The sequence below is a fragment of the Carassius auratus genome, chromosome 1 (assembly GCF_003368295.1).
Source record: "Carassius auratus strain Wakin chromosome 1, ASM336829v1, whole genome shotgun sequence".
Classification (NCBI taxonomy): domain Eukaryota; kingdom Metazoa; phylum Chordata; class Actinopteri; order Cypriniformes; family Cyprinidae; genus Carassius; species Carassius auratus.
In genome coordinates this window covers 33,186,360-33,212,955 of record NC_039243.1, presented here as the reverse complement: position 1 = coordinate 33,212,955, position 26,596 = coordinate 33,186,360, and the positions used below count along the sequence as shown (strand labels likewise).

The 26,596-nt window shown below is 36.3% G+C and overlaps 1 protein-coding gene across 3 annotated transcripts; it reads left to right on the top strand.

The window, feature by feature from the left end:
• Positions 1–373: 373 nt before the first annotated feature.
• Positions 374–26,532, top strand: LOC113108334 (sister chromatid cohesion protein PDS5 homolog A-like). Of its 3 annotated transcripts, none has more exons than XM_026271360.1 (34): positions 374–512; positions 1,202–1,345; positions 9,232–9,435; positions 9,614–9,700; positions 9,868–9,965; positions 10,037–10,163; positions 10,259–10,339; positions 10,443–10,583; positions 10,675–10,790; positions 10,877–10,971; positions 11,053–11,198; positions 12,233–12,384; positions 12,517–12,630; positions 12,774–12,855; positions 13,084–13,132; positions 13,220–13,359; positions 13,535–13,650; positions 14,211–14,316; positions 14,730–14,890; positions 15,049–15,172; positions 17,207–17,365; positions 17,454–17,522; positions 17,609–17,745; positions 17,838–17,961; positions 18,926–19,130; positions 19,632–19,746; positions 19,842–19,974; positions 20,358–20,477; positions 20,561–20,629; positions 21,390–21,547; positions 21,646–21,730; positions 21,812–22,149; positions 23,103–23,316; positions 26,157–26,532. In XM_026271360.1, exons 2-34 carry the CDS (start codon positions 1,238–1,240, stop codon positions 26,196–26,198), a joined length of 4,215 nt encoding a protein of 1,404 aa, XP_026127145.1. In that variant the 5' UTR covers positions 374–512; positions 1,202–1,237; the 3' UTR covers positions 26,199–26,532. The 3 variants fall into 3 exon arrangements, with proteins under 3 accessions (XP_026127145.1, XP_026127164.1, XP_026127155.1); XM_026271370.1 differs by lacking the exon at positions 374–512 and adding an exon at positions 599–653; XM_026271379.1 differs by lacking the exon at positions 23,103–23,316.
• The last annotated feature ends 64 nt before the right edge of the window (positions 26,533–26,596 follow it).

The following is a 26,596-nucleotide window of genomic DNA, read 5'->3' as shown; positions in this document are numbered from 1 at the left end:
AATGCATGAATAATAAACAAACATTTATCCACCCCAAAATGTTAACAAATTTTGATGCAATATGGTCTAATTGAAAAACTTCCACCCCCTCAAATAGAAAAAACATCTTTCACGAACATCCACATATTTGTCTCTTTTAATGTTTTTAGTTGTATGAGTAGTTGTATGAGTAGTATATGTAGGTGTTATAATAGCACAATTCCTAACCCTACCCCAGACCTCACTAATTTTCAAAAGGTTTCACAGCAAGTTAAAAAAACAATTGTGTATCTCTGATATTTACGGTACAAAAATGTAACGCCGTTGCTTTTCTAAACTGTACGGTCACGTTTCTCCCTCCGTCGGAACGCTGCAGTACCGTCTCTGTGCCAGAGGGGGCGATGCGCCTCCACTTTCCACGCGAGGACGTTCACACAGCCCTGAATGAAAGAGACGGAGCTTTGTGCCCAAAACTAAAAAAACACCCGAACCCGAACCCGACTCATGAGTTAAAACAACGATTTGTCTGTGAGGTAATGACCGGGGAATGGTTTATAGGCGGTTGTGAGGCGACTGGGTTCGCTCGACGGAGTTTAATTCACACAGTTTGTGAGGGATGATCAAGTTAGTGATAGCTGTTTGCGTCGCTGACTGAACTTATACAGAGAAAACAAGTAAACAATTCAGATTTCTTACTGTGTAAAGTTAGGATAACGGGCGCGGTGGAGTGAGATATATTGAATCAGTGCTTTTTGTGCAGCAGGAAGTGTCTGGTTGGGATTTTATTAGATAAATGTGAGTTTTGGCTTCATAGTTTGAGGCCTGTAACGGTAGCTAACGGCTAAGCCGTTAGCCCATCAGAGAGCGTCAGAAACGATTAAAACGACTTTTAAATTTTTTTATATTATCCAAGTAGTGCGATAATGTCGGAACATGCATAATATGTGGATAACCATGTCAGGAGAGTTTTGAATATATATAAAGCAGTACGTTTTAGAGTAAAAGCGCGGGTGTCGTTAGCACTCAAGCTAGTAAGCTTCGTGATTTTATTCGAGATTTTTCCTGTAAATGTCGTCTGTGAGGTTTCAGGGTAACTCCGCGGGCTTATGTGGGTTAGTTACACGGCCAGAGAGCATGAGACTGAAGCGCAAACGGTGTTTATTTGAGTGTTTCTGTAAGCGTGTGCTGGGCTCGTGTTGAACTGTAGTGTTGTCGCCTATAGAGGCCAGTAGAGGACCGTCTGTCTGTCTGAAGAAGGATGGAGTTCCCGCAGCAGCCTCAGCAGCAGAGACCCATCACCTACCCACTGGGGGTCAAGGAGATCACAGAGAAAATCAGCAACGATGAAGTCGTCAAACGACTTAAGGTAAGAGCCAGAGTGGAGACTAACTAATATATTGAGCTCAAAAAAACTATTGAGTATTGTAAAACACTAGCACATGCTTAAACTGTTGAACTTAGTCTCATTTATGTCTCCACTGGTTCGGTCATGATGCCTATATTTTCAAGCCACTGAGTATTTTAGGATATATACACTTACTGCCTTTCAAAAGTTTATGATCATTAAGATTTTATTACTTTTTAAAGAAGTGTCTTTTCCTCATCAAGCCTGCATTTATTTAATGAACAATACTGAAAAAAACTGTAATACTGTAAAATATTATTACCATTTAAAATAATGGTTTTCCATTTTAATATGCTTTAAAATTTAATTTATTTTCTTGATGCAAAGTTGAATTTTCAGCATCATTACTCTATTCTTCAGTGTCTCGTGATCATTCAAAAATCAGTCTAATATGCTGATTTATTATCAGTGTTGGAAACGGTTGTGCTGATTAATGCTGTTTTGGAACCTGATACTTTTTTCAAGATTTTGATGAATAAATTTAAAAAGAACAATTTAAGAAAATAACGATAGAATAATGACACTGACATTAATCGGGATTGTGCATTTTTTCAGGCTCTTTGGATTTAAACTGCATCTGTAGTCTTTGAGCTGTCGTGCACATCTTTCAAAATAAAAGTCTCATATCAGAAAATACATTTAAAATGACTTTTTTTTTTTGTTTTTTTGGTTGCTGTTGATGGTGAGTCTTGTTTAGTTCTAAATCCACTGAGTTGGTGAGTGTACGTGGACCAGTAATATTCCACTAATAGTCAAAAAAAATAATTTTTGCAAATTGCAACCTTCATATTGCTATTGCTCATGCTTTGAGTTAGGGCTTGAACATGAAGACTTGAAAATAAATCATTGGTTCCATTAAAAAATGTAAGTGTACTGATTACTTGCCCTCAGGCCGTCCAAGATGAGTTGCAATTTAGCATTACATAATGGTTCCTCTGAAGTGAATGGGTGCCGGCAGAACAAGAGGATCACAATCCACAACACAACTCCAGTTCATCAAGTAACATGTTGTGACGTGAAAATCTGCGTCTTTGTAAGAAACAAATCAATCAGGAAGAGTTTTTTTTTTAATTCCAAACCCTGGCTTATGGCTAAACTGCTTTTTCCAGTGAAAAAAAATAATCTCGTCTGAATCAGCAAAGAAATATGCACAGATCAAGCACCGTTTACAAGCCAAAACAGTTCTGTCCATTAATATGGATTGTGGATTTATTTAAAAAGTGTTTAATGATTCATTTATTACAAGCTTATGATTTCAAAAGACACTAAGTGAGGTACTAGAGTAGTGGTGTGGATTATTGTGATATTTTTATCAGCTGTTTGGACTCATTCTGGCGGCACCCATCCACTGCAGATGATCCATTGGTGAACAAATTATGTAATGTTAAACTTCTCTAAACCTGATAAAGAAACAAACTCATCTACATCTTAATGACCTGAGGGTGAGCACCTTTAATAAGCTTATTGTGATCGGTTCTGCACCTTGGAGACTTTCTCGTTTGACGGATGATAAAATAGTGACAAATACATTTGGTAACACTTTAGGATAAAATTTTCACTATTAACTAATTGCATGCATATTACTAGAATATTGCCTGTATAATAGAACACATGCACGGTTATATTTTGGATCCCTTAATCTTACTCCCTACCTAAACTTAACAACTACCTTACTAGCTATTAATAAGTTGCAAATTAATTTTGAGGCAAAAGTCTTAGTTAATAGTGATAATTGGACCTTAAAAAAAGTGTTACCAAAAATGTCTTAGTCTTGCAATGAAAGAGAGAGTAAAGCTGTGTCTAGTGAATTGAGACTTTGAGATGGGCACTTTTGATTTGGGGCAATAAGTAATTAATTTCTCTATTTTTCAATGTGTAATTGATGTTTGCGTTGTTGTTTTCATGTAAGAGGTTACACTGCAACGTATCAGTCTTTCATGTGATGCAAATTTGCTGGGCAGAGTTCACCAAATTGAACTTTTGAATGTAGTGTAATGCAAAGCTTTTTGCATGTGCTTACATTTCCAGTCTCTTGCATTTTTATGTGTATAAAGTTTGTGTGCAATGAATATCTAGAATATAAGAAAGTTTGCTTTTTAAAATTAAATTACAAAAATAAAGACCTTTTCCATGATATTCTGATTTTTTTGTGATGCACCTGTAGTTACACCCCACTGTTTTGGTCGATCACTTTTTCATAAGCTAGGACTAAAATACATGCATTTTATAACGATTCTGGAAAGATTAAATTGTGATAGTTAAGTGAATCTTCATTATCCCCCTATGCATAATAATTATTATTATATCATCAAAATTAACCCTGTTTATTTTTTCTTGTTGTTAATTATTCATCCATGCATTTAATAATTAATTTATGATTTACGAGTGGTCCTGGCTGTTTTTATCTGGATTGTGCAAGGCTTTTGGTTTGAGCCACTTAATACTTATTTTAGTTGTAAAATAACAAGATGTTGCAAATAGGTATTCATAATCTTAAACAAACTGGTGTGTTGTGCAAATAGCTTTCCCAAAGTCTGCTTAACAAAAAACTATTGGCAGGAGAAAGCAAACTCAGTGGTTAACTCTGCGATGTCTGGCTGAACAGGAAGTTGCAACAGACTGGGTGTTGTAGAAATGAAACACTTTAGCTTTGTTATCCAACTGAAGTTCAACATATGAGGGACTGTTTGTTGAATGACAATTTGGTAGACAAGTTTATCATTTGTGCACTGGGCGGTATCCAAATTTTGATACCGTCAAACCTCCTCCCTATTTTACCTCGGTATACGGTATTACCGTGAATAATTAAAAAAATATGACGTAAGGCTGAGACAGCATCACCAAACTGTTGGCTTGTGCCTAAACCATTCAGAAACTGAATTCCAAACACTAATACTGAAACAATAACAAAATGACATACACAACAATATTAACAACTTTTATTAGCAACAAATAGCAATAGTCAAACATAATTTAATTAACATAAACATAGGCCTACAGAACAGTTTTTGCGCAGAGATGCACACACAAATCAATAAAATCACTAGGGGTGTGCACAGATATTATTATTATAATATTCGTTTGGCTCTAATTATTCGATAAATAAAACTGATATTCGAATTTCGACATATTTTTGCTTGCCATAAAGAAAAGAAAAAAGGGGAAAAAGTCCACAATAAAACCTAATTCGGTCACTTTCTGTGATTCTCCACGGCATATTTGAAGATGTATGAAAGCAAAACATTATTAATGAATGAATAAGAACTGCGGTCTTCTACAGTACTTCAAATACGCCGCGGATAATCACAGAAAGTTACCGCATTCAAGAACATTGTTCCGGTGTCTCTCAAGCAACGAATAAACACCGCTAACTATATATATATATATATAATAAAAAATTTTTGAAAAGCAATATGTTTAAATAAAATCAACTTCTTTCCAAAATAGTTTTTAATGAAACCAAATAAAAATACCCGAATCCATTAAATAAAAAATAAACAGTGCTAATAGGAACGAATGGCAAGTGGCATACAATCTAATCAGAAGTACTGAGTACAGAAGCGAAATGAAATTGAGCGGAAGTAGGAAGTCTGACGTAGTCAGGCTAGTTGTGGCTGACAACTTTACCTGCGGTGCTGAAAACCTGCTTCGATGGTGTGCTTGTGGCACAGACGGACAGGTACTTTCGTGCCACTCGCGACATCTGGGGAAAACACCAGTCAGCATTTTTCCATGAATGAAGTGAGTCCTCGTCTCCTTGAGTAACTGGCTCTAAACAGTAGGCTGTTATTTCAGCTCCGATTCGGTCCTCTACATTGCCGATGCCGACAGGACCTGCCATTGCATCTGCTTTTTTTTTTTTTCAGCATATTCCCAGTGTCATCTTATTTCGTGAGGGCACAATTTGCAAATAGCCTCGTCCTTATTTACCACCTCTCCCTTCTCGTTCGGTCGAAACCCAAAATACTGGCAAACTGCAGAATTTATTTTCTTTTTTTTGAGACCAGGTCACTCGGTGCGCAACTCGCCATCTTTTCCCCTCCTCTCTCTTTCTCCTCGTCTCGTTGTCACAAGATGACAACCACGCATACACATTTTTAGGCATTAAATAAATTATATTTTATATTTAATCCTTGTCTCCTATATAAGTGCATTTTATTTTATTTTTTTTATTAACGGTATGACGGTATTGGAACTGATACCATTGCTATTTTTAGATCCCGCGGTATACCATATTACCGTATTACCGCCCAAGCCCATTGTGCACTATTAATTCTTACCTGTGTTACTGTGATTAGAAATGAAAATGTAGTGTAATATGGTGGAGATAAGTACCCTGTGAGTTTATTTTACTGCTCTCAGATATAAGGGGCTTTCCCTGCTGTTAAACCTTGAATAACTCTAGAGCACTATGAAATCAGTTTTTTTATTTTCCAAATTCTTTTTTTTTTTTTTTCATTTAAATTTCTCTTGATAACAATTTATTTTTTCTGTTTTAATTTTGTATCTTTTTTTATGGTTATATTATATTTTATCGATAAAAAATGTGTCTTATTCAGGGATGTGATTTTTCCGTATGAATAGGTATTTCCGTATTTTCTGACCTGAGGAATAAAGTGCATCATTATTTTGAAATTATTTTCAACATTAATTATCATAAATGTTTCTTGAGTCAAATAAATTGTAATGATTTCTAAAAGATCATGTGCCACTGAAAACTGGAGTATTATATTTTTGTCATGATTATTAAATGCTGCTTTTTATTTTTTACAGGACTGAATCTATTTTACAATATAAGATGTATCGTTTAATGTGGTAAAATATTTTTTATATTGAGTTTTTGGGCCGTGGATTGTGGGCGTGGTTAGATTTTCCTTAATTATTTTTTTTTGCCTCTAGCTGATCACATGCCTTTCTCTTAACAGTTTTAAATTTCAGTTACTGTGCATGTTCAAAACTATTTATGGTCTTTTCTACGCCTGTGTTTTGTTCTCACAGACACCCGATAGCAAGTAACAAAACAACTTTAAACATCGGCAAGAAGTCAGTCCTTTTTGCAAATTCATAGAAATGTATTTACAAATCAAGTTTAACAAAGGAACACATAATGATCTTTGACTGAGCTGACTGTTGGAAATGAACGCAACCACGGTTTAAAGGCTGACTGACAGAGCAGAGAAAAGAGTTTGTTAACTTCAATGTAAGGACTTAAGTATTCATATGTAGCTCACATTAAGGTGGTTCTCAATTCCAGTTCCTCTTGCCTCCCAGCTCTCCATATTTTGCATAAATTCACATCTTGCACACTTCAGTGCACTTTGAATGGAACATATACGTTCGCTTCGAACTGGAATCATGGTGAAATATCCTGCAATGTCCACTTCGCATAATTTCTTCAAGTTAAACCAAACTTTTATTTTGACGGGTTACAGGGAATACCTTTTATATTTGTGTTTGTGCATATGATGATATGATAGTTTCTCTCAAAAGATATGGTCGAATGCTCACTTTTTGCTTTTCAACTTTGCAGACTGTTTACATTCACACACAGCTACACTACACACAGCATGAAAGGTATTAATATACCCTTTCACATAACACGTTTTCACTCTACCAGTAATGATTTTGTGGAAAATAACACTGTAATCTTATAGATGAGGTTGTACTTTTCAATAAGTAAACATGAATTTAGGTCACCCCCCACCCACCCGAAAAAAAATCCACAGATGGTGGAAATAATTGGGAAATCTCTGTAAAATATAGTACCATAAGTTACTTTTTTTCTCTCACATGAACTGAAGAACTGTGGACTTTTTGTAGCAATCAGTTCATACACATTTCCAGAGATTCTTTCACTCTGTTATTCTCTAATCTGCAAAAGTGGTTGAAAATGGTTAAGGAGGAGGTATCCGAGTGTTTTGGAGGGATTTGGAGTGACAGCTGGGCTTGCTGCTTTTGCCAGTGCGCTGTTTCGACTGAGTGAAGCTCAAATGCAGTCCTTGAGCTCAGAGCACAATCTGCCCTTCCCCCACTTTCCACACACACACACACTCTCTCTCTCTCTCTCTCACACACACACACACACCCCGGCAGCAGAGAGAGGTAGAAAGTAGAAAACATAGTTTCTCCTGGGTCTTAGATCTAGAAGTGTTGCATGCAGAATGGCTTAATTATTTACCTTTAGCAATGTATGACTAAGCTTTTTTTAATAGGTTAATCCAATCAACAACAGATCTAGTCCCTGCACTACAGTTTTGTTTGTTAATCCATTTCACACAGCTCTACATGTCACAATATGAAGGAAACGCTCTGTCACTATTTGCAGATAACCTTCTAGGGCCTGCACAATGCTATTTTTGTTATTCACTTATTATTCCAAATTACTCCCAAACATATTTAATTTCAATAAGATTTTTCAATTCAAGAATTGGATAAAGGTGGCTCATAAAGTGACAGCAGTCTAATATTCCTGCTGTCTGTCATCCATGATAATAAAAGATAAAAAAAAAAGGAAAAAATCTCACTGTTCTTGACTAAATAACTTTTGGATAATTTACACAGTGAAAAAATATCCAGTGTTTTTATACATTTGATTGCTTTATATAATGTATGTAGCATTTCTTATTTTTGTTCTATTGCATGTAATTAGTTTCTTATTCTTAGTTAATAGCTGACTTTTTTTTTCTTCAGTGAAATTGAGTGTTTGTTGTTATTATTATTTTTGCTTGTGTTCGGTTTTTGTGATAGCCGCTGGTAACAAGAATTATGAATTATAAAATTACTCATATCGTGATATAAGATTTTGGTCATTTCACCCACCCAGAACTCTTACTTTTAAAAACTATGCTTCTTGCTGCTTAATAAATCACAGCCCAATCCTAAATCAATCCACTTTTACACTGCACCAAACTCATAATATGAAAGATTGTTAACATAGACAAGCAGTGTGATACTAAACTGTACTCCGTATCAGCATTCATGGTATATTTGAGCACCAGAACATGATATGAATGCAAATATAAGATTTTCTAATACCTATTTTAAAATAACCACATTCATTTCTTGTCAGGTTGCAAATTTTTTTATGTGCAGAAATTCACAGGCACTGTTAAAACAGAAAGCTTTAAAAATAAGGTCCATAATTAGTGTGTCCACCTATATTTACACGTGACCCGATGCATTGATTTAGCACAAATGTGCTCTTACAAAACAAGCATGTTATTTAGCTCTGACAAGAAAAAGAATAGTGTTGTTATTTTGCTTAGTTCCAGTTGGGAGGAGCCGAGTCGGATAATGCTTGTGTGCAAATGGTTAATATAAGATATTAAAATATCAATAAAGAAATGGATACAGGGCTGCCGACTCTCATGCATTCACTCAATGCTAAACACCACACATAGCCATGACGTAAATAAGATATGTGCAGAATAGAGAGATTCACTGATTATAGTGGAACATTGTGACATTGCGATAAATTATAGTGAGTGACAGCTTTTTAGTGATTATGTGAACGAGCTAATTCCTCGCATTCTAGGCTATAATATGTTGTGGTTTTCAGTTTATACCATTCTCTTGTAATAGTGTATAAACCAGTACTATCTCATCCGTTCTGCTTTACACTTCATGCCCTCCATCTGAATTATGCGTGTCATTAGAATCATGTGATTGCAAACAAGCTTTTTAGTGTTTAATATTTTCGTTCACTAGGTTTTACAGATATGCAATGTGTAAAAGATAGGTTTTGTCTAAAGTTGAACCTTTAACATAATGAATTAATAAATGCTTTGAGATATCTTGCTCACTGTATAAGATAAACGCGTATAATATGACACCTCTCTGTCTTATAGCTGGTGGTTAAGACATATATGGACATGGATCAAGACTCAGAGGAGGAAAAGCAGCAGTATTTGGCTCTGGCTCTTCACTTGGCATCTGAGTTTTTCCTGCGAAACCCTAACAAAGATGTACGATTACTTGTGGCCTGCTGTCTTGCTGATATCTTCAGGATCTATGCTCCGGAGGCCCCATACACCTCACATGACAAGCTCAAGGTATGTACTCCTCAAAAGATTAACTTCACAAATGACTTACTCCCACTCGAGCTAAAAATATATAACCCAAAACTGATCATGCATTTGCACCGTAATTTTTTCCGCCATCCTACACACAATCCCAGTTAAAACAAAAAAGCACACTGATGTCATTAATTTTCTTTTTTTCCCCATCTAGGAAATCTTTCTCTTTATTACACGACAGTTGAAGGGATTAGAGGATACCAAGAGTCCTCAGTTCAACAGATATTTTTACTTACTAGAGGTGAGATGGTTCATTCAAGGAGTCAGAGTTTATTCATTGCATTTAATCATAGCCTGTGTTTGTATGCATGCATGCATGTGTTTACAATTTACTTTCAGACTCTTTGGATTATAAACAACATTGCAGAAATATTCACCTGTTTGCTTTTTATATAACATTTCATGCAGAACCTGGCATGGGTGAAGTCCTACAACATCTGTTTTGAATTGGAGGACTGTAATGACATCTTCATCCAGCTCTTCAAAACCCTCTTTTCTGTCATCAAGTGAGTTTGATTTTAAGTCTCTTCTGTTACGCAGCTGTACTCTTTTTGATCAGGACTTTTCCCTCTTCCAGTAACAGCCATAATCAGAAGGTGCAGATGCACATGTTGGACCTGATGAGCTCCATCATCATGGAGGGAGACGGAGTGACGCAGGAGCTGCTGGACACAATCCTCATCAACCTCATCCCTGCTCACAAAGTATGCAAACACTTCTTCTTACTTTCCAAACTTATTTCCCAGTCCAGTCTCAGATGGCTCATCAACACGTGGTTGTTTATCTGTCTCTGCTTTAGAATTTGAATAAGCAGGCGTATGACCTGGCCAAGACTCTTCTGAAGAGAACGATTCAGACCATCGAGACCTGCATTGCCTCAGTGAGGAGTCATCCATTAGAATAGTTGTCTTGTCAGAGTTGAGTTGATTTCAATGATGTGTTCCTGTTTGGCATTGTATTGACTTTCATCTCTTTCTCCACAGTTCTTTAATCAGGTGTTGGTGATGGGAAAGTCCTCTGTGAGCGATCTGTCCGAGCATGTGTTTGACCTCATTCAAGAGCTCTTTGCAATTGACCCTCTGCTTCTTGTCTCTGTGATGCCACAACTTGAGTTCAAGTTAAAGGTGAGGAAATGCACATACATTTGCTGGCGCACCGGCTTGCAGACAAACCCCTTTAGAGGAAGACTAAATCTGTATGTTGTTGTCTGTTTAGAGTAACGACGGAGAGGAGAGGTTGGCTGTGGTGAAACTGTTAGCTAAGCTCTTTGGAGCAAAGGACTCTGAACTGGCCACTCAGAATCGTCCACTCTGGCAGTGCTTTCTGGGAAGGTGAGGAAAAAAACCCTTGATGGAAAGTCAGATTTGGATTATGTGTGTTATTTGAGGGTTCGTTGAATTCTGATTTGCTTTCAAAGGTTCAACGACATCCATGTTCCTGTGAGACTGGAGTGTGTGAAGTTTGCTAGCCACTGTCTGATGAACCACCCGGACCTCGCCAAGGACCTTACAGGTGTGTTCGGGATCAATATCGGCTGATTTTTCCATTTTAAGCATTTGCTTGACTCGTAAAACATTTTGTCTGTCGCGACAGATTTTCTGAAGGTGAGATCACATGACCCAGAGGAGGCAATCCGACATGATGTCATTGTGACCATCATCAACGCAGGGAAGAAAGACCTGAACCTGGTGAATGATCAGCTGTTGGGATTCGTCAGAGAGAGGATGTTGGACAAGAGGGTAAGAAAGATGTACCCTAAAGTCATCCGAGTTCCATTTAAATTAGGGCTGCATTATATTGGGGTACCTTTTTTTTTATTTCTTCAACATGTGATTAATCAATCCATGCTGATGAATAGTTTTTCCGTTATTATAGTTTAGCGTTACATAGTGACAAAAATCTGAAATCTCACTTCCTGCATGGGGCGTGTTGAATGTTAATAGACACTCACACAAATGCAATCTAGATCCCTTATAGTGCAAAAAAATTATAAAAACCTACCATCTATCTCTTTGGGTGCATCTCCACTTTTTTGACATTCAGTATGGCTATTTAATAATATGTGTTTTTTTTTTTGTTATAAAAAAATTATTAAAAAAATTATTTTGTACTGTAAAATAAAGTAATAATGTAAAAATTAGGAAAAAATTTATTCCTAGTACAACTTTAACAATGCAATACTACTGTTTGCATCTGTATTTTTTTTTAACATTAAGCCATTAATCTTTTAATTTGCTGTTTTGTTTGCAAATAAATGCTAACACTTTACAGTAAGGTTCTGTTAGTTAACGTATTAATTAACATGAATGAACAATGAATACATTTATTACTGTATTTATTCAGTATATTAATGTTAATAAGCACAACTTTTGATTTTAATAATGCATTAGTAAATGCAATTAACTTTAAGATGAAGAAAAGCTGTAGAAGTGTTGTTCATTCTTAGTTCCTGTTAACTAAAGTAGTAAACTAATAAACCTTTTTGTAAAGTGTTACCAAATAAATATATGCGCTGCAGGTTAGTGAATGTATTTGCTGTATATTTACAGAATGCATATATTTACCATATGTTCCAAAAATAAGTTGCAGCTGAGGAAAAGTCGTAACAGGACAAAATTGCAGTTTTATTTTGATACATCATGGAACCCTTTTTCAAATCCAAATCCCTTGGAATGTGAATAAAACGATAAAGAATCCCACATATACTGTAATTTTAAGTCCTCTGTGTTTTTTAGATGAAAGTAAATTAGCCTGTTTTCATGTTTTGTTTCAGTGGCGTGTCCGTAAGGAAGCAATGATGGGTTTAGCTCAGCTTTATAAGAAGTATTGTCTGCACCATGAGGCTGGGAAGGAGTCCGCTTTGAAAATCAGCTGGATCAAAGACAAACTCTTACACATCTACTACCAGAACAGCATAGATGACAAGTATGACACACACACACACACACACACACACAAGTGGTTTCATGTCCTTCATCGCCTAATTTATTGACATTAAAACAGTGAAGCATGTCTAATATGCAAACCTCAGGCCCTTAAAGTGTGTTTGTGTATTAGGTTGCTGGTGGAGAAGATCTTTGCCCAGAACATGGTTCCTCACAGTCTGGAGACTGAAGAGAAGATGAAGTGTCTGTACTACCTTTATGCCTGTCTGGACACTAACGCAGTCAAGTGAGTCTTAATCGACTGTTTTAAAAGCAGATATCAGATATGATTCTCATCCGACAGTGTTGTACAGTATCACTGTGCTTCTATGAACAGCACTCATCTCACTGATGTGTTCAGTTATATCAGAGCATCTCGTTGTTTTTCAGAGCACTGAATGAAATGTGGAAGTGTCAGAATATGCTGAGAGGGCTTGTTCGAGAACTGCTGGATTTACACAAATTGCCTACAGTAAGTTACACTTAGACACTAATACACTCGAACTTACATACGTGACTCTATTATTGGAACATGCGCACACACACACACACTTTATAAAGGGTCTGATACCTCACACTCACCTTAATACTCTCTTTAGTTGTTAGTCACAGTTTATTCTAAGTTTTGCAGTTTAATTAAAATCGTACTGCATATAATGCACATGTATTTTGCTTATGACTTGTTTTTCTCCTCCTGTAGTCTGAAGCAAACACCAGCGCCATGTTTGGAAAACTTATGACCATCGCTAGTAAGCTCACACTTCATATATGACTGTAAATGGATGGATGTTGAAACCTACAGATTTTACAATGTGTAATTCGTCTCCCATTCTCAGAGAATCTCCCAGACCCAGGTAAAGCTCAGGACTTTATGAAGAAGTTTAATCAGGTTCTGGGTGAGGATGAGAAACTCCGTCTTCAGCTTGAGCAACTCATCAGTCCCACCTGCTCATGTAAACAGGCTGAACAGTGTGTGGTGAGTCTTACAATGATATATCCACCAATTACATTCAGATATGCACTTTTTAAGCTGATATGGTAACTGTTTATAAGCTTGCTGTATATGATGCAAATGATTCAGACAAACACTGTAAAACAGCTATTTAAATATTTAGCATGTCATCTAATGTTTGTTTTTGTTTTTTTAAAAGAGGGAAATCACAAGGAAGCTGACATTCCCAAAGCAGCCCACAAACCCTTTCCTGGAGATGGTGAAATTCTTGCTGGAGAGAATTGCACCGGTGCACATCGACTCTGAGGCCATCAGGTAAGCAATGAGCTCAAATTACAAATGAGAAATGTTTTTGTTTTGGAGGGAAGTCAATTAACATGCATCTAGCCCAAATTTTTTTAAATTACTTTTTTGGTAAGGGATGAGTATTTTCCACAAGAGCTGTCAATCAAGCTTAATTTGTTTTCTGTAAGAACTACTGTAAATATACTGTACATACACTATGATGCCCATATTAATTTTAGTTTGGGCACCTGCAAAATACCTGCATACAATCTGAAGAGCAAATCAAAAAATTAAGAATGCATGCACTTTGTGCACAAATCGGAAAAAAGAATGCATGCACTTTGTACAATATTGAATATGCACTGCTATCAGTGCACCTGCAGATGTAAAGCGAGGACATGAGTGAGAGGGGAAGAGAAACTGAGTGGGAGAGAGATAGGAGCAATATGGGCCATGTGCTTCTTTCCTCTCAACGGTTGTGTAACACTCTGAATAGCTTTTTAAGGGTGAGACATCTAGTGAGGAGGAAGTGTAACTGCAAGTATCGTGTAGATCAACAATAATGTGTGCATGTGTTTGTGTGTGTTCAGTGCCCTGGTTAAGCTGTTAAATAAGTCAATTGAGGGCACTGCTGATGATGATGATGAGGGAGTAACCCCTGATACTGCCATTCGTGCTGGACTTGAGCTACTCAAGGTACTGTTTGGAACAACAAATGGACACATTTAAATATCAGGGAAAACAGGATTTCTTTTTTTTTTTTTTATTAGAGTTTGAAGTACTACTTGGACACACAGTCACATTGATAAAAAAAATAATTGCTAAAATAATAATGGGCTATTTCTCCCTTTAATACCAAGAATTAGAAGACTCATTTTCATAATGTATAATATTTTAAATATTGAATTTAAATATGTAAATATTTTTAATAATAATTCCAATATTTAAATATTTGTAATAATAATTAAAAAAAAAAATTTTTATATTTTAAAGTACAAAAAAATAAATATATATATATATATTTTTTTTTTTTTTTTTTTTTTTTTTTATATTTTTTTATAATTTAAATACTATTTTAACATTTGCTGTTCTGTCTGTCCCTACCTCAGGTTTTGTCATTTACTCACCCCACTGCGTTCCACTCGGCTGAGACGTACGAGTCTTTGTTGCAGTGTCTGAAGATGGAGGATGATAAAGTGGCAGAAGCAGCAATACAGATCTTCAGAAACACAGGACAAAAGATTGAGACCGATCTGCCACAGATCCGCTCGTATGAACCCTTCTCACATGCACACACACAAACAGTCAACACACTCAGTACCAAACCTTTACACTCATTACATACTCCATTCAAGCTCCTCAGTGTCGTCAGCTTTAATGATGTCAAGTTCAAAAGTTTGGTGTAATGAAATATTACTCTTTGTGCAGGACTCTAATTCCCGTACTACATCAGAAGGCGAAACGAGGCACCCCTCACCAGGCCAAACAGGCGGTCCACTGCATCCATGCCATCTTTCACAACAAGGAGGTCCAGTTAGCTCAAATATTTGAGGTAAATCTTGTTCTGTCATACTTTCTTTCCATTAGTTTTACTGAATAGATTATACAGATAAACATTACTTTTTATAAATACATTTTTCCTCAATATTTAGATTTTTTTGCTCCCTCAGATTCCAGATTTTCAAATAGTTGTATCTCAGACAAATATTGTCAGATCCTAACAAACCATACATCAATGGAAATAAAATTTATTCAGCTTTCAGATGATGTATAATATGATGGGGTGGTGTTAGCACAGTGGATAAGACACACGTCTGTGGTGTGGGAGACCCGGGTTCAAATCCACTGTGAGACACCAATGTGTCCCTGAGCAAGACACTTATCCCCTAGTTGCTCCAGAGGCGTGCGACCTCTGACATATATAGCAATTGTAAGTCGCTTTGGATAAAAGCGTCAGCTAAATGAATAAATGTAAATGTATAAATCATAATTTCAAACAATTGACACTTAAAGACTGTTTTTGTGGTCTAGGGTCACACACACACACACACACACTTATATATAAGGGGTTGCACGACTACTGATCTCTACTAGTCGATTTTTTTTTTTTTAAATACTTGAGTTTCTCGACTACTTGTGGTTCATGCTACTGTAAATGAAAAGACATTAAATCGTTTTTTTTTAATCACTAAACGCTTATTAATTCATAGCCATATGAACAATTAACATATGTAAATTGTCAAAACTTTATAATTATGACATTACATATTAAAATGTTCATGTACAACGTTGATGAGACCGTTATGGCCATCTTTTTTTTCATAGTTACCACTGAACAAGTATGTCGTGTTAAAATAAAATAATTATTAATTTCTAAAATAACATTTATCATGCAAGCAGAGAGAGATGTCATGACAAACGTTTGGTCATCATTTGAACACGACTGAATCAATTCAGTGCGCACACTTTCATTACGCAGAACACTTTTAGCGAGTCTTAATGTTTAGTGAACTTCACTAAACAGATGTGTGTGTGCCGCGCAAACCAGCAAAAGGTAAAGATGCAGACACGAAGGACAAGTAGAAAATGTATCCGTATCGAAGCTGATTATTAGCATATACTAGAACTGGTTTGGTTTTTGAGAGACTGATGCGTAACGTGGCTGTTTGATTGGTCATTGGTCATATCTGTAGCCTAAGCTTTAAATCATTGCCTTTTAAACATGTACAAATAAGAGAACGTGTATGATGTATTATTATAGGTGATATTACTCTTGCAAAGCTCTGATTTCTGAGAGATGCACGGAGAGACAACAGCAATGCGGTGTTTGATTTGCTGTCTTTTCATTAATAAAGTTTACATTCATTCACTTCACACTCGTGACTTTAGAGTTCTGTGTATAATATTGCGCTGATCGCCTGACTCACCTGTTATCTAGCCAACTCCGAACTGTGCCAGCTTCAGCGGAGTATTCAGGCAGAATTATTCTGAATTTATTTGTCTGTTATTCATTTTTGAAGCCATTATCCGTGCTATTCCAAATAAGGAATTCGGCTTCAGCCACACCCCTAATTATTACATTATATATTTTAATTTTACATGCAACATAGATAAGGTCATAGAAAGTAACAGCTACAGGCAATTCTGAAGTTCTACAATTCATGTCGTACTTGCAAACTCTTTGTACACATTATGGTTAATGCATGTTCGAGTCGTCGATTGTTTCCAACAGCGCCATGTGTGTGTGTGTGTGTGTGTAAAAAATACTTATGTATATATGTGTGTGTATTTCATGTTATCATCTCCACAGAATGTATTTTGGAAACTAAATGTAACCAGTCCTTTAACGCTAGGGATTCTGGTTATCTCCAAAATTATATTACTTTAAAAGATTTTATTCTCAATATTCTAAATAAATATATTTGAGCTAAATCAAAGTGCATAAAAGCATTCTTCCTAAAATGCCAGAAAAATGCATAACATTATTTATTTAACTGTCAAATCATTTGAATATTTAAATCAAGACATTTTTTGCTGCATGAGAATTTTTCAAATGTGCTTTTTTTTTGTCTGTCTCTTGTTCCAGCCGTTGTCTCGCAGTCTGAACGCAGACGTGCCCGAACAGCTCATCACTCCTCTCGTGTCTCTCGGACACATTTCTATGCTGGCCCCGGATCAATTTGCATCTCCCATGAAGGCAATTGTAGCCAATTTTATCGTGAAGGACCTTCTGATGAACGACAGAGTGAGCGTTTCGATGTGCTGTTCTGCTTTTAGCATGAATGAATGGTTTGATTGCCTCGCATGTTAAACAAGCCCTCTCTATCTCTCAGTCTGTGGGAAACAAGAATGGACGACTCTGGACAACTGACGATGAGGTTTCGCCTGAAGTGCTAGCTAAGGTGAAATTTCATGGAGTAATCAGGTTGAAAATAACATCTCTTGGTGATTTGTGTGTGTATTAATGTGCATGTGTGTGTGTTGCCAGGTGCAAGCCATTAAGCTGTTAGTCCGCTGGTTGCTGGGAATGAAGAATAATCAGTCTAAATCAGCTAACTCTACTCTCAGACTCCTCTCAGCCATGCTAGTCAGCGAGGGAGACCTCACGGAGCAGAAAAAGATCAGGTACTAACATCCCCTGAGTGATGATGTATGCAACTATGAAAGCTGCTCTAATATGGCTAATAGGCCGCTAACACACGTGTTTGTGGACACAGCAAGTCTGACATGTCTAGACTGAGGCTTGCAGCGGGAAGCGCCATCATGAAACTGGCACAAGAGCCCTGTTACCACGAAATCATCACTCCAGAACAGTTCCAGCTCTGTGGCCTCGTCATTAACGTGAGTTCAATCACTTCCTAGACACCCGTTCTAAAAACTGTGTTTGTAGAGAAAGTTATTAAATTGTTAAAGTTACAGGTAATGGCTGATGTTAAAATGCCTTACTGTTTAGTCTGAATAAAACTGAAATCAGTCATTTTCAAATGAATTTAGGAATAAAAAGATAGAAAAATTTAAATTTGTTTTAAGATTTTCTTGGGATTACATTTAAGTGCTTTTAAAGATTAACATATAATACTCAGTTAATCTTAATGGATAGATAGGCATTACAATTAAATATCCGATATCGACTGATGCTGATAAATTAAAACGAATGTCTAATATTAGCTGTTATTGGGGTTATATATTATGTATATTTTACTTGTATATGATGGACCTAGTAATGCTGAGGTCAGTAACATTAACATTAATACACTTGCATTTGGCAAATGCATGAATCTTAATGTAATATGTTCTACCAAGTTATTTATTTATAAAAATCTTATAAGTTCAGGAGCCAAAAAAAAAAAATATATATATATATATATTTTTTTTTTTATTATTTATTTATTTATTTATTTATTTATTTTTTTTATTATTATTTATTTATTTTATTTTTTTTAAATACACCTCTTAAATGCCACACACATTTTTGAACAACGACTTGAAAGTGCATGATCCAAACCTAAACTTTTATAATTCATGACTGAAAAAACATTTTGTGACATGATTTTGACGTACCACTTTCACGGAAATGCACTTTTTGATTTTAAAAATGGGCTTCAAAGGATAAATTTTGAGATTTTAAGTTTTGACGGGATCTATGATTTCTGATGATTTCTAAAGTGTGATTGAGAAAAAGGCAACAAAGAAGACTTTTAAATTTTCTTTGACAAAGGTCAGACAAAGGCTTTTTAAGGTGCTTTTACTTTTCCTACATAACTTTTAACAGAAAAAGATTGGTAAAATATCCTTCTCTTTATAGGACGAGTGCTATCAGGTGCGGCAGATCTTTGCTCAGAAGCTGCATGTTGCTCTGGTGAAGCTGTTCTTGCCACTGGAGTACATGGCTGTGTTTGCATTATGTGCTAAAGACCCAGTGAAAGAGAGACGTGCTCACGCTCGACAGTGCCTGCTCAAGAACATCAGTGTTCGCAGAGAGTTCATCAAACAGAACCCTATGCCCCATGGTTGGTACACTTTCTGGTTTTTGGTGTCGCACATAACACACTGGGACAGTAACGCTATTTCCTGTAGAACTGCTGGACTGGCCAGGACGTGCATATCCTATGTTTGGAAAAATATATCTACCGTATTTTTCGGACTATCAGTCGCACCTAAGTATAAGTCGCATCAGTCCAAAAATACGTCATGACGAGGAAAGAATCGTATTTAAGTGGCACTGGACTATAAGTCGCATTAGTTTAGAAACAATAACCAAGAGAAAACAGTACCGTCTCCAGCCACGAGAGGGCGCTCTAATGTCTTCAGTGTAGACTACAGGAGAACTGAGGAGCACCCTCTAGTGGCTGGAGACGGTAATGTTTTCTCTTAGTTCATTTCTATTGGTTCATGTCAAATTAATTTTGATAAATAATTCACACCTTACTATAAGTTACAGGACCAGCCAAACTATGAAAAAAGTGTGACTTATAGTCCGGAAAATACAGTGTATATTTTTTTTCTTTCAGAAAAGCTGCTGTCTCTCCTGCCGGAATATGTGGTGCCATACATGATCCATCTTCTAGCTCATGATCCAGACCTCACCAAACCACAGGATTTGGAGCAGCTCAGAGACGTCAAAGAGTATGAGTACTTCTACACAGAGACAACATCACACTAACTAACAATTCTTCTGTTAAAATGAAAACTAATTCAGGTGATTTCTTGTTTCCTCCCAGGTGCCTGTGGTTCATGCTGGAGGTTTTGATGACAAAGAATGAGAATAACAGTCACTCGTTCTTGAGGAAGATGGTAGAGAACATCAAACAAACAAAAGATGCTCAGGCACCAGACGACCCAAAAGCAAACGAGGTTTATCTCCATTAAAACATTATTCGATTTCTTCCAGATTGTAGTCTGTTACTGATTACATGATGAAAAGTGTAGTTCATAACGTAATCTAGGTTACTCATTTTAGGCAATGCATCTGCCTACTTTTATCAAACACGAAAACAACATTGCATGCCAGGTTTTAAATCTTTTAATCCAGATTTCCAGAATCTGAAAGTCACTGGATATGATGGTGAAAGTGTTGATCATCATGTTTAATAACTTAAGTGAATAAAACACAATCATGTACTCCATAATAATAATACAAGTACCTAATTTGTATTATCACACTGATTACATCATTCAGACTGGACTGTTCACTATTAGCCTGTTATGGGTATTGTTTGTGTTTCGTGCGTTTACAGAAACTTTACATCGTGTGTGACGTGGCATTATTTGTGATCGCCAACAAGAGCACTTCATGTCATCTGGACTCCCCGAAAGATCCCGTGCTGCCCAGCAAGTTCTTTACCACACCTGATAAGGTAACAATCTCTCTGACGGTCCGCAGTGAACACTTCTCATGTGACCTTACGATCAAACTCATTCTGTCCGTCCCTCTACACAGGATTTTATCAATGATAAGGAATATCTGTCCCCAGAAGCGAAATTGGTTCTGCAGACAGGGAAAATCCAGGTAGGTTTTGTCACCTCTGCGAACTATACGTGAATTAATTTTAAGAAATTTGCTTTATATTTTATGCATTTGAAAAGATTGGAGTTTGTAGGAGAAGGCCAGTTCCAAGTTAAATATAAAAATGTATGATTAAAAAAATATAAGCAAAAAAAAAAAAAGTTCAGGGTCAGGAAGAACATCATTTATTTGAAATCTTTTATAACAATAAAAAAAAGCCCTTACTGTCACTTTTGATCAATTTAATGCAAATAGAGCTTTATTTATATATATATATATTTAGCATACACTTTTATCCAAAGCGACTTACAGTGCATTCAGGCTATCAATTTTTACCTATCATGTGTTCCCGGGGAATCGAACCCCCAATATTGCGCTTAATTAAGCAAAGCTCTACCAATTGAGCTACGGAAACACTAATTTAATTAAATTTAATTCAGAATGACTCTTTACTGTATTTTTGATCAAATAATTCAGCCTTGGTAAGCAGAAGAGACTTTCAAAAACTAATAAAAAAATCTTACCCACCCCAAACTCTTATTAACAGTTGTGTAATAATTTACAGATTTAGAATTTTTTTTTTTCATAATGACATTAACATTTTAGAACGTGACTTTATAATTTCCAAATAAATATATATTTTTGGTTGAGGGTGTGTTCGATGTCACAGTGTTGGAAGATATATTTTGCATGCAGGAATCGATGACATCTCAATATTTCTTGTTGGAAGTATACACAACACATACTCATTAATATATTTCAGCTACCACCAAAGCAGCCAGGCGTGCTGGGAGCAGTGAACAAACCTTTAACTGTAACGGTAACCGCTCGCCGCCCGTACATTAAAACCAGCGCCTCTGACACGGCAAGCAACGCAAGCACCAACTCCCAACCCATCTCGCCTGCAGCAAATAAGAGCAGGCAAGTGCTTTACTTTTATATCAGTGTGATGTGGAATCTATCCAGCTTTTAAAAATATTGAAAACACATTGTTGTTGTTTTTTTTTTTTCTCGTAAAGGGATGCAAGCTCCGAGGTTTCAGAGACGGGGGCGAGGGAGAACGAAGAGAATCCAGTCATCACAAAAGCAGGAGATGTAAAGAAGGTCAGATACATATATCTCATGTGAACACTAAGAATGCTGCACGTTAACACTTCTGTCATTCAGTTTTTTGCTCTTTCTCAGGAGGAAGCGGCTCAGCCCAGTGGGAAGAAGCGTGCTGCTCCTGCGAGTGACGGCTCGGAGAACAGCGTGTCTTCAAACCCCTCTGCAGGGTCACAGACCCCCGCCAATAAACCCAGACGCGGTCGACCACCTAAAAACACTTCAGGTGTGTCCACACCGGATAAAGAGGCTGGAGCGGCGACGGGAGGAGGGAGCGGACGGGGCCGGAAGAGAGCAGCACCAGCTCAGGATCCCGCCAGCACAGCCTCAGCTGATCCAGTCGGTGTCAAGACACCAAAACAGCAGAAAGAAGCAGAACCCAAAAGAGTGACACCACAGAGACAGATCGACCTGCAAAGGTAACTGAGTGCAAGACTTTCCCGTAGGACATCAATCAACTAGAGATGAACCTGTCACTGAGAGTTACTAGTAGGCCTTCATTTGACACTGCATTTCAATCAATGTCTTCCCACAAGTTCAAATACTAAAGTTTTTTTTTTATAAAATGTTATAAAATGGCTTTGGTCAAAAGAGCGTTCCAGGCAAACTAAAAATATATATATTATTTAATAGTGTGTAATTATAGTTTTTAGCATATTTATAAGTTTTTGTATATAATAAAATAACTTCTGATTAGCAGCCTATTACTCACAGTAATCATTTTTATTTTACTTTATTTTACACTGCCATTCAAAAGTTTGGGGTCGGTAAAAAAAATTAAGAATTTAGTGGTTTTAATCAGCAAGTATGCACTACATTATACTTTTGCATTGGTTGTAAAAACTCTAATGAAAATTTGGTTTCAAATGAATGCTGTTCTTTTTAACTTTAATCAAAGACTCCTGAAAAAATGTAATGCAATTTACACTTAAAGCAGTGCAACTTTTATATGATGAATATTTGTAAAATGCATGAAAATAGAAAACCACAATTTACTTTTTTTTGTTTTTTATGAAATAAATGCATTCTTAGTGAGCAGAATAGTCCGACATTTAATGCATTTTTATTATAGTATACATTTTATTTTGTCAGTCTGCATGGACTTTGCTTGTGACCCCGTAAATGATAAACACACCCATCTTTGTCAAACAAGTTTTTCACTAAGCTCATCAACGCCCAGAGTGCGTTTCACATTTATTATTGCATGCAAATCCTTTTTAGAGAATGACTCACATTTGCATGTAATTTGCCTCAGTGGGAATCATTTTTGATATTCCCATGTACACCAAAAACAGTGTGTGTAACTTTGTCATCTTAAGCTGTTACTGAAGTCTGTTCTGTGAAGTTGAGGCAGGTGTTTCTGTCGTCCAAAATCAGTGAGGGTAGCGCAGCGAGATCAGCAGGTGTCTCAGAAGACATATGGAAGTGAAGGAGAGACAGAGAGAGAAGTGGAGTCCAGCCCAGAGTATGTGCTCTGCTTCACACAGCTACAGGAGCAGGAGGAAGCCCTTGACAGGTGGCTCAGGGGTGCAGCCGCTCCCAAACAGAGAGCATCCACCCATGCAGCAGAGCAGGGCGAGCTGTCAGTGAGTGTCAGTGAGAGAGAGAGAGCTCATGCTGTGACCTCCAGCTCTTAAACAGTTCACATTCGTTGCAGCTTTTAGCTTAAAGCAACCGTTCACCTCGATGTTCTTACGAACTGTGTTGTTTTTCATCAAATACTAGGAGAAACTTTGCAGAATGTATATGCTTGTTTTCCACACAACATTGGCAACATGACATTAGTCCAATCGACTTGTGTTTTATATTCTTCTGATGTCATGCGACAGCTTTCTGTCAGGAACACAAAGCTATCCAGCGACCTGAGAAGGCTTGAAATACATATTTTTTACACTACCGTATTTTTCAGACTATAAGTCGCACCTGAGTATAAGTCGCATCAGTCCAAAAATACGTCATGATGAGGAAAAAAACATATATACTTTTTTTCATCGTTTGGCTGGTCCTGCGACAAAGTCAGGTGCGACTTATCAAAATTAATTTGACATGAACTAAGAGAAAACATTACCATCTACAGCCACGAGAGGGCGCTCTATGTCTTCAGTGAAGACTACAGGAGCAGTGAGCAACGCCCTCTCGTGGCTGTAGATGGTAATGTTTTCTCTTAGTTCATGTCAAATTAATTTTGATAAGTCGCACCTGACTTTGTCGCAGGACCAGCCAAACGATGAAAGAAAGTGCGACTTATAGTCCGGAAAATACGGTACTTTTATGGTGGCTGTTTTGGAATTTGCTCGAAACATATTTTGCAAAGAAAGAAATTGGGGTCAGTAAGATTTATTTCAGTACGAGTAAAAATGAAAGAGTAAAAATAGGAATATATATATATATATATATATATATATATATATATATATATATATATATATATAAAATTTTAAGGGCTGTCAGTTTAACATGTTAACTTGATAAGAAAATAAATTACGCAATTAAAATATTATAACGCACTGTCTTTGCCCCAGACATTTCCATCATCTTGCTGTTGCATGATCTAGTGCATTGGTTCCCAACCTGGGGTCCGGAGCGGATATGCTTTGAGGGGAATAAACATGCATAAAATGTTCTACTAATAATTTTATATAAAAATATTTTTTCAAAGTTTTTAAAAAATCGTATGCTAACAATGCCAATTTCAATTACAATTTCGTTATTTCAAATTTAGGCGCGTTGCGCGTGGCAAGCGCGCTCATAATGACATCAAATGTCAAACATAATGCAAGCGGAACGAAACTGCTCGTTATTGTGTGGTTGACGGACCGTTTATCAGTTTGGACCAGTGCAGCGCGAGCCGATCGTGATCATGCGACGCTGTTACTACACAGCGCTAATAAGAGATCCAGTAAAGAAAGCATTTGAATTTGCCACAGAAGTAATAACATCGCTGCGAGATCTAGAGAGAAACATTCACATTTCTCTATTATTAACGGATCAAACAGCGCGTGGAAACCAGGAAGAAACATTGTGCCGTGAATGAACTATCCAGTGTCCAGATGTGAAACATTCACCATGGATTTACTGTAGTTACACTAACCGAGCCATGAAAGTTTGGCATGAATAGTAGGCTATAATGCCTTCAAGTAACATTACGTCGGTTGTATTTTGACATGAATACAATTGCTGCCCTTAAATGTTAATCTGAAATAAAATAAAAAAAATTTTTTCAAGAAGCTGTTTTGTTTTATATGCTCATAAGAAGAATCAATTATAGCTCCAGAATTACTCAAAGTAAAAAAATCACACTTTATTATGTTAGTTTTAATATTTAAAAAAAAAAGAAATCAAGGAAATTTCTCTGGCATTTCTTTCTTTTTGCTGTATCAAAACCGTACCGTGACACAAGTGTACCGAACCGAACCGTGAATTTTGTGAACCGTTACACCCCTATATATATATATATATATATATATATTAGTGCTGGGAAATAAATTAATTGCATCCAAAATAAAAGTTTGTGTTTGCATAATATATGTGTGTGAACTGTGTATAATTATTTTGTATATAAATACACGCATATGCATGTATTAATATTTTTTTTTTTGCATGTATATACATTTATACATAATTTATATTATATATAAAAATAAATAATTTATATATAAATAAATACAAATATTAAATATATACATGCATATGTGTGTATTTATATATACAAAATAATTATACACAGTACACACATATATATTATGCAAACACAAACTTTTATTTTGGATGCGATTAATTTTTTCCCAGCACTAATATATATATATATATATGGGGGGGGGGGGGTCACGGATTTTTAAATATGTACATAGGGGGGGCCCCAAGGAAAAAGGTTGGGAACCTCTGATCTAGTGCATAAATGCCCCTAAAATTCAAGATTTTGGTGCAAAATATGTTTTGGTCTCATATTTACATAGTTAATGTCAGACAAGCAGCAAGAGCAATAAAATTAGATAAAAAATTTTTTTTCTATTTTCATGGTTTAAAATGTAATTTATTTCAGTGATGGCCAAGTCAGTGTCACATGATCCTTCAGAAATCATTCTACAACAGTTTTGTTTTTTAGTCAAATATTTTTTTAATAATAAACCATGACACATTTGAAATATAATTTTGGTGACTTTTGATCAATTTATTGCATCCTTGCTGTTGCTCATATTAGTTTCATACATTTGTTCGAATCCTACTGACCTCGTGTTTTTTTTTCTCTCTCTCAGTTTCTCCTTTTATGTTTCATGGAAAAATAAAAATGTCAGTTTGAAAGGTTATTTGTAAGATATCATCTTTGCAGTTAAATGTTGAAAAGTCTACTGCAGAATTCCACCAGACCTGGTCTCACACTGCTATAATGTAGAATTGATCGATTTCTATTGTTTTCTGGTTTCAGGTAAACCGTTGGTGCGTAAAGACAAGGACGGTCAGGCAGTAAAGAGTTGAGACGCATCCACTTCCACATCAAACGCTCTTCATGAACCTGAACGGTCCTCAGCTCACACCTCAAGATGAACGAGGAATTCATTCTTTAGATGTTCACACTTGTATGTAGAAACATACTCTCCATTCGTTATTTTTCTTTTTTGTTTTGTTGACATTGTTCTTGTTGCCTCTCTGTCCGGAGCCATTTTTAAAAACAAACATTTGAAAGAAAAAAAATCTGTTTTAATCTGCTCTAAGATTGCTTATTAAATACCTGGAAAGATTTTTTTACTGTTGTAACTCCCTCGCTTATTTTAATCCTCTATTAAATTGAAAAACTGTCCTCAGATTTCTGATTTTCATTGAGGCTCACATCCTGTGTTCAATTAGTTTAACCTTATAAAGTGCCAA